Raw genomic sequence first — 8444 nt, forward strand, 5'->3', positions numbered from 1 at the left:
TACAGGCAGTCCTGAGGCTTCCCACTCCTGTGGGCTCCTGGGGTGGAGGACTGTTGAAAAGGTTGAAAGCTGTGTCTTCTCTGTCAGGGAAACATAGCTCCCTTCCACCTCAGACACAGGTACCTCTGTGCTCAGGCAGGAGTTAATACTCCCTGAGGGATCCCCTTGTCAGCTCCAATGAGTTCCCAAGTCTGGATCCACTCGTCCCTTTCTGACTCTCTCTTCTGTCTCTCCTGCAGCTACGGCGGATGCAAGAGATGCTGCAGAAGATGCAGCAGCAGATGCAGGACCAGTGAGAGGCAGGTACCTGGAGGGCAAAAGGGATCCCCCAGTGACCATCTGAGACCTGGCAAGAGCTGTGAACATTTAGAAAAGGTTTCCAATTGTATAGAGACTTGTGGGCAAGAGCTGCACCCGCACCCTCTAATTTATTAGCAGCAGTGCTGGCTTTTTGACCAGCTGGATTGTGGAGGAGGCTGTTCACTTAACAGTTTACTGATGTGTATTTCTTTTTTTAATAATTATTCTTTCATTTATTTTTTTCCTTTTTTTTTTTTTTTTTTTTTTAAGAAGCTAGCCTGGGACATCTCTAAGGCATCCTAAAAATAAGAAAAGAAAAACTCCCCCCTTTCTATGTACTAATCTCTTGTTTGGGAATGCTCTGGTATTTAAAATCCTGGTTTCTCTGGTGTACAGACTTAGAGTATCTGTGTCAATGCACGTAAGTGTTTACTCCCAACTGAGGTGCTGTGCCCCGGTCCCTGTTCCCCTTGTCTGAGGCCAGCACAAGCATTGTAAAGGCAGCCATACCCTCCTGTGAGTTTGACCTGTGCTGCTTGGGCTTCTCAGCCTGGGGACAGTGCTGGCCCAGAGAACTGGGGCTGGGGGTTCCTCTGTGCACTGACCTGCTCAGGAGTCCTGATGATTGCCTGGTATCCTGTCCAGGTTTTTATGGGTTTTTTGTTTAGTTGGTTGGTTTTGTTCTTCCTAGCAAGAAAACTCCAGGATGTTTGCACTGAACAGCAAAAGACTGAGTGCCTCAAGGCTGGTTACAAGAAAACTGTTCTCAGTTACATCTTTCTGGCAAAGAGGTTGAGTTGTTGACTATTGCCTGCAAGGAGGTGATTGGAGTGAGCCCTTTCCCTGCCATGGTTTCCTCCCACAGCAGGCTGGAGGCATTGGTAGAGGAACCCTAATGCCCTGCAGTAGCTGGGTGAGGGTGTTTCATGGTTTAGCTCTGGTCATCACCTGCAGTGTGTCTTCAGTGTCTGCTCTGAAAAGCACTGTGGCAGCCAGAGCACTTGCCGAGACTGCTTTGGAGGGGGTAGAAACCCTAGGGCTGAAATCCAACCCAAAATGCAGACCTGTCCCCTACCCCCAGGCTTTACAGTCCTACGGGCGCATTGCTGGCTCCAAGCTTCTCCTGGGGGAAGGGGCAGTTTTTGTAGGCTTGTATCCAAGATCCGCAGGCAGTCTGTGTGGGCAGGTGTTGGGTCAGCCTGGCAGGTGCAGAGCTGTCATTGAGTGGGGCTGAGCACAGCCCAGCAGGCTTGGCTCTTGCTCCCCTGCCTTTCCCCTGGGCATTCAGCCCTTCTCCCCCTCCTTATTCCTTGGCTCTTCCTGCCCTAGTGCCGGGAAGGCTGGTGGGTCTGCTGGGCAGAGATAAAAGCACTCTTTGGGTAGCAGCTCCTGTCCTGTTCTTGTTTCCTGCAGTATTTTTAACTTGAGTCCAGCCAGAGCAGAGCCCTGGAGTGTGATGTGCCTGACAGGGCAGGGCTCATCAGCAACACTGCCACACTCACAGGAGTCAGGGCTGTTGGAGGGAGAGACACTTGGCTCTTCCCTCTGAGTCCAGGGAGTGCAGCCATGGGCTGGGCCCTTCTGCTCCTTGGCTGACTCCTCTGCCCCCTTTCCCCTTTTGTATCTGTTCCTCCATCTCTGGATCTCCCCAGTAGATCTCCCTGGGTAGGAAGCACAGTGTTGGCCAGGAATAGGCAGGCCCTAGATTCTGTTACTAGCCACTGCATTTGTCTGATTCCTCCCTGGGGGTTTGTCCAGGTCACTGGTGAGTAGGTTGGCTGGTTCCAGTTATTCACTGTACAGAGCCTCTGCTTAGCCAGAGCATGGACTGTAGGGGCAGGGGAGAGACCCTGGCACCGTGAGGAAGGACAAAGTAAGGATGACACAACTGTGCAAGCTGAGCAAGAGTAGTGTTCAACAATGTTCAGGGTTGTTTTTTTTTTTCATGCTCCCCTATTTTGGACTCATAAGTGGCAGTGCCATTCTAGGAGAGCAGAAGGATTCAGCTTGATTTCAGTAACATGAAGGACTGAGGCACCTGAGAGCAAGTATAACCTTTCTTTGCATTATGTGCTTACTTGAGCAGTGGAGTAGCCTGAAACAGGAGCTTCCTCCAGGTTTTCCAGAAAGGTGGACAGCTGAGTTCTCAGCTTTGTCTGTGCTAACATAAAAGGAAACATCTTGAAGTACCTGTCCCCTCTTTTCTTACACTAATCTTGGTGAGGAGGATGTTCTGTTGCAAATGAGCCTCGTCTACCTGGAGATTTTCCTCTTTCAAACAGATTCATTCCTAGAAGATAAAGGAGACCTTTTCCCTTTAGCATGGACATAGAGCAGCTGACACCTTTCATGCTGGGCTGTGCACAGAGGTGCTGTGTGCTGGTGAAAGCTCAGGGTACACTGGTCACAGGCAGGGTTTCTGAGGGTGGATCTGCCCATCCCTCCACGTGGGGAAGTCTCCATCAGCTCAGTGCATGTGCCTCCTACATCAAGTCAAGGATCACAAGCCTGTCCTCTACAGAGAGCTGAAGCCTTTGGCTACCAGCTGGCAAAGATGGTTCAAATTGCATTTAGGGAAAACCACACAAGAGTGAGGCACCAGAGATGGCTTCTACGGAGGGGTGGTGGTACCACTGAAATCATGTCTCTGTAGGATGTTCCCTGGCCAGAATTTAGGGACTGCTTGGAAAGGGATTAGAGACTGATTTTGGGGGATGTCAGGGGTTCAGATTCTGTCCTGAAAGGTGGAATCTGTTCATTTAAGGAGTGTGTTGTACTGTGGCATCAGTTCTCACAGTAAGTGGAGAAGAGACTCCTGAACACAGGGAGCTTAGCCATGTGGCTCTGGCAGTGAGAAGTGTGGATAGGAAAGTAATTTAACTCCTCCCCTCACAACCCTCCACAGCCTCACATACAATCCCTGCACCCCCTGGCACATTCCCATGTCTCTGCCAAGCTTTGCCCTGCTGAGTGAGTGGCTGCAGGGATGGTGTCCCACTCCACAGCTATGCCAGGCTGCAGCTGGGGCTGTTGGTACATCTTGGCCCCTGTGCCTGACAGGATGGATCCATGGCATGAACCCCTTGTGTGCCACTGCTGTGCTGGTCCTGCCTGTGCAGTCTTTGCTGCCTCCTTGCATGCCTCCCCTCAAAGGAGGGGCTCCCACTCGTCGTGCTCTGCAATGGCATTCCCTGCTCTTCCTCACAAACTCTGCTGTGCTTTAATGCTGCCTTGCTCCTGCCATGTACCTTCCTCACCCCCTGCTCCATTCCTAGGCTCTATGTTTCCTGTCCATCTGTTGGGTTATTATAATTATATTTTTTTGTAAATTTCTGTTTGAACATTTTGTCATTGTGAACAAAGAAAATGAAACCTTTTAAACATATCCATTTTATTAAATGATTATTGTTATTATTATTAATGTTTACTACCTGAATTGATCAGTGAAATAAATACATTCAAAAATCCAACCTCTTTCTGTTTAATTTTCATCCCCCTTGAGCAGAATTGGTGATACATTATAGGCAGGAGAGAGCAAAACTGACCCTGTTTCTCCTTTTATCTAATTCAGTCAGAGCAGGTTTCAGGCAGTTTTCCTGCATGGGATTTCTGGCCTGTTTATTCCAGAAGCTAGCAAGAGGATCTTGAAGGTTCTTTTATATCCAAGCTTCCCCTAGGAGTGGTATCTATATCATCAGTGGTCAGCTGGCAAGATCCAGTCCCAGGAAATGCAGTTTGTAAGTAGCCAGGAGAACCTTGCCAAGTCCATGCTGCATGCAGAGCCACAATAGTTCTGGTTCTGGATCAGCTCCATGCCACACCTGGCCTGAGCACCTGCCTGTGAATAAACAGAGCACCGAATACATGAGATGAGGTGAGTTTGCTGAACAAACTTACCCTGCTGTAGTTGAGCTGCTCCCAAGTGGAAAGCAGACTCTGCAGGAAAAACTATGTTAGTTTGTTAGCCTGTATCAGCAGATCTTTCACTAATAAGTACTAGATTGGTGTCACTGCTTCAAGGGAAACCTGAGGGTCAGCACCCAGAAAGTGCTAGGTGTCACCACTCTGCCAAGTTCGCCTGATGAGATGGGGAAACCAGAGGTCACAGTGCTGGGGGAGTATGGTACAAACCTACACCACCTTCCACTCTGAAGTGCATTTTGAGTTACTATGCCCTTCAGACTTGGTAACTTTTCTATTGGGCTGAGCCTGTGGGCCCAGAATCACATTTATCAGTAGTGGCAGCCTCTCCCAGCAAACGTGTTCTTGTGAGCAGTGTCAGCTCCCGTTTCTTGGAAGATTTGCTCAGTGAAGCCTCAGCTTCTGGTGACATGCAGCAGACTGCAGGAAGGCCTCATGTGGGAGGTGTCCCTAGGATGAGCCTGACCCTTATCTTGCCAGCCAGCTGCAAGGGGGTTATCTGGGAACACAGCTATGCACACACTCTTGCACTGGCTGGACTGCCTCGAGACTTTTCTCTTGTGTTGTAAAGCCAGCAAGAAAGCAAGATTGAACTACTCTGGTAAGTCAATAATGCTACCTTCTACTATTTTTTAAAATTTTATTTGATTGATTGACAATTACAATTTGTCAAGCACAGAAAAATACTGCCTTGTTGCTGGTATATGTAGTTATTCTCCTGGAGAAGTTACAGCAGCTCCTGTTCAGCAGTGGCATGAGACTGTAACATAAAAAAAGCTCGTTGACCAATGTCTCCCAGCACAGGTGATTATTCATCTGCTGGAGCAATGTCTAGCATGAAAAACTCCACTGGCCTCCATCCTCAGTGGTCAGCACCTTCTCTGCAGCCAAAGACTGTTTATCACTTTTTTTCAAGGCTGGAAAGGCTATTTTTTACTCATGGTAACAGTAGATTTATTTCTGAATCTCCTCTTGCAGTTTGCATGAACGAAACTTTGCTCCAGAGCTATGATGAAGCATGACAAAGTTCATATTCTAGTTTTTGATTCCTTGACAGAAATTTTCTTGGCTACCCTTATAATGCACCTCCAGTAGTGGTAAAAACACGAACAGCTCTTGTACATTTCTGAGGACTAGTGAAAATGTATTTGATGGCTGCAGCTAAGCCTTCCAGTAGCCATGTATTCATATCCCTCCTCAAATCCAGGCTGGAAGACCATGAAAATTCCTTCACCTATAGCAAGAGATCAGAATTTGCTCTCTTTTAACTCTGTTCTTTTCAGAGCTCTCGCGTCTCCAGTGAAGGACACCAAATTATCCGACTTTAGAAACTCTTCCTCAGAACAAAACAACAAAAGACCTTGGCTGTGGTGTCAGTCCTAGAGTGCATGGTGTCTGGTCTCCACCTCATCCCGTTTCACCAGGGAAGTGTTTGCAGGTGAAAATGAACAGTGGAATTCTCTTGTCCCTCCTTGGCTTCCTCCCACTTGTGACACCCTTATGCCCTGTGCCATGCAAGTGCACCACCAACATTACTGACTGCTCATTGAAAAACCTGACTGTAGAAAACCTGCCCTCTGCGTTCCATCCTTCAGTTGAAATCATCCACCTGGCTTCGAACAGGCTCACCTCTATTCCCAATGGGCTTTTTGACAACCTGAGGAGCCTCCAGGTAGTCTACCTGCAGGGCAACCCTTGGGAATGCACCTGTGACATCCTCTACTTGCGCTCCTGGCTCCAGTGGCAGCAGAACCGGAGCCTGTACAGGGATGTGAGGTGCAGCTCCCCGGAGCACCTGCGGGGCCGCATCATCGCCTACCTGACAGAAGATGAGATCGTCTCCACATGCCAGCACTGGTACTGCAGCCTGGCTCTCCTCTCCCAGTTCTCTCTCTTCATCCTCCTTTTCCTCCAGGGTATCTTGGTTATCCTCATCATTGTCTACCTGCAGAAATTTCGGAGAATGATCGCTGAAGCCCGGAGCACCACCCGAGAACTAGACTAGCGGGTAGACCCTTGGGTATCTTCTTCAATAAACCCCTCTAACAATGATTAACATTATGAGACAGAAGACCCTCCTCCCTTTGGGAGATGCTGTGCCAAAGTCCTGTAGTTTGTGATACCCAGAGAGGACAGTTTAGAACAGCATCTAATCCTAACAGCAGTCTGAAGCAGAACTTGAACTGATCAGACTTTTGCTGTGTTCCTAAAGAATCAATCTCATGTTTTTTCAATGCTTTAAATTCTTTAGCATTATCTTGGCTGCTTGTCTGAGCTAGAAGTGGTTCGGTAGACTGAGGAAGTCATAAACTACAGCAACCAGAACTGACTCAAACAGCTCATAAGCTCACAGGGACTCCAGTGCTCAATCCCTCCTCTCCTACAGTATTCCAGCCCTATTTCCCAGGATGCTTCTGGTTATGCTGGGTCAGGTGAGGACAGAGGTGGGCAGTGAACTGTTTGACTACTGAGCTCAGATAATGGAGAAATAGAGTTTCCTTCTGCTACCACAGACAGCATTAAGAGCTTTGGACCAGGGACTTAATCTTCTCCTGCCTTGGTTTCCCAAGTAAAAGGGAAAGGAAATGTCTTCTTGCTTGATGCATCTTTTTCAATGTTGCTCTGGGAGAGGAAGGGTATGTCTAGAAGCCCATTCATTTTACCTTATCTGCATTCCTTTTAGTCTATTTTAGTTTTAATACTGACTTGAGTGAGACTGGGGCCCTGAATCTTTATGAGAAATTCATCCTGAAGACAAGAATTGTTTGACTGTGCTTGTATGGCATCTGGCACAAGAGATTTGGTCTTGAGAGGTTCAAACTACAAACTCCACTGATATGCTAACTGCTGTTTATGGTGTCCCTTTATTTTTGAAATAAAGCAAAATTTAAATAAAATTATGCACAACAATGTAAACGGCTTATTTTTCTATTCTGCACTGTATATCTTGCATGCTGCTGTGCTCCCTCAGAGTTTGTGCCAAGCAAAACAAATCCTGAGGGTAGGTGGAGAAATTACTGCAGTGCACCTTAACAGTTAAACTTTGGGAGCTGCTGGCTTCTAGCATGGGCCAGGAGAAACAGGTGTTTCTTGTAAAGCCACTGTGTGGCTGCTTATTTTGTGATGCAGCTGGAATGGGGAGGGCGTTTGGTGGGGCCAGCAAGCTGTGGGGTGAACGAGCTGTGCCCTTCAGCCCCAAACCCAAGTCACGGGGGTCCATTCCCCACTCAGCTCACACACAAATGCAGCTCGGCCACGAGAAGGGCTCTTTGCCCAGGGGCTGCTGGCAGCGGTGGGGACGGGGCAGCCGGTGGCAGGGATGGGGCAGGCTGGGGCAGTGACCAAACGGGCGGGGGAAGGTGATGGGACATGGGAGCGGTGAGGGCAGTAACGGAGCAGCGACGGGACACGGGAGGGCAGCGACCGAACAGGTGTGGACAGGGGTGGGACACGGGACAGGTAAGGACGGGGGTGGGACACGGGACAGGTAAGGACGGGGGTGGGACACGGGACAGGCGAGGGCAGCGAGCGAACAGGGACAGTACCGGGACTCGGGACAGGTAAGGACCGTACCGGACTCGGGACAGGTAAGGACCGTGCCGGACTCGGGACAGGTAAGGACAGTACCGGACTCGGGACAGGTAAGGACAGTACCGGGACTCGGGACAGGTAAGGACCGTGCCGGACTCGGGACAGGTAAGGACCGTGCCGGACTCGGGACAGGTAAGGACAGTACCGGGACTCGGGACAGGTAAGGACAGTGCCGGACTTGGGACAGGTAAGGACCGTGCCGGACTCGGGACAGGTAAGGACAGTACCGGGACTCGGGACAGGTAAGGACAGTACCGGACTCGGGACAGGCGGGGGCGGTGAGCGATCAGGGACCGTACCGGACTCGGGACAGGTAAGGACAGTGCCGGACTCGGGACAGGTAATGACCGTACCGGACTCGGGACAGGTAAGGACAGTACCGGGACTCGGGACAGGTAAGGACAGTACCGGACTCGGGACAGGTAAGGACCGTGCCGGACTCGGGACAGGTAATGACCGTACCGGACTCGGGACAGGTAAGGACAGTACCGGGACTCGGGACAGGTAAGGACAGTACCGGACTCGGGACAGGTAAGGACCGTGCCGGACTCGGGACAGGTAAGGACAGTACCGGACTCGGGACAGGTAATGACCGTACCGGACTCGGGACAGGTAAGGACAGTACCGGGACT

At 49.9% G+C, this 8444-nt stretch overlaps 2 protein-coding genes across 7 annotated transcripts in view; both read left to right on the forward strand.

Moving 5' to 3' along the window:
• Window positions 1-3770, forward strand: part of SEPTIN5 (septin 5) — a 42736-nt gene extending 38966 nt beyond the window's left edge. For all 6 annotated transcript variants that reach the window (XM_021544538.4, XM_085592708.1, XM_085592707.1 and 3 more), the window contains one exon: window positions 240-3770. In XM_021544538.4, the coding sequence (XP_021400213.1) occupies window positions 240-296 (57 nt within the window). In that variant the 3' untranslated portion in view covers window positions 297-3770. The remainder of the gene's footprint in view (window positions 1-239) is intronic.
• Window positions 3771-3922: 152 nt separating this feature from the next.
• GP1BB (glycoprotein Ib platelet subunit beta) lies at window positions 3923-7137 on the forward strand. Its single transcript, XM_021544573.4, has 2 exons — window positions 3923-4822; window positions 5505-7137. Exon 2 carries the CDS (start codon window positions 5666-5668, stop codon window positions 6224-6226), a length of 561 nt encoding a protein of 186 aa, XP_021400248.3. The 5' UTR covers window positions 3923-4822; window positions 5505-5665; the 3' UTR covers window positions 6227-7137.
• Window positions 7138-8444: the final 1307 nt, after the last annotated feature.

The sequence above is a fragment of the Lonchura striata genome, chromosome 15 (genome assembly GCF_050655825.1).
Source record: "Lonchura striata isolate lonStrDom1 chromosome 15, ASM5065582v1, whole genome shotgun sequence".
NCBI classification, from domain to species: Eukaryota; Metazoa; Chordata; class Aves; order Passeriformes; family Estrildidae; genus Lonchura; species Lonchura striata.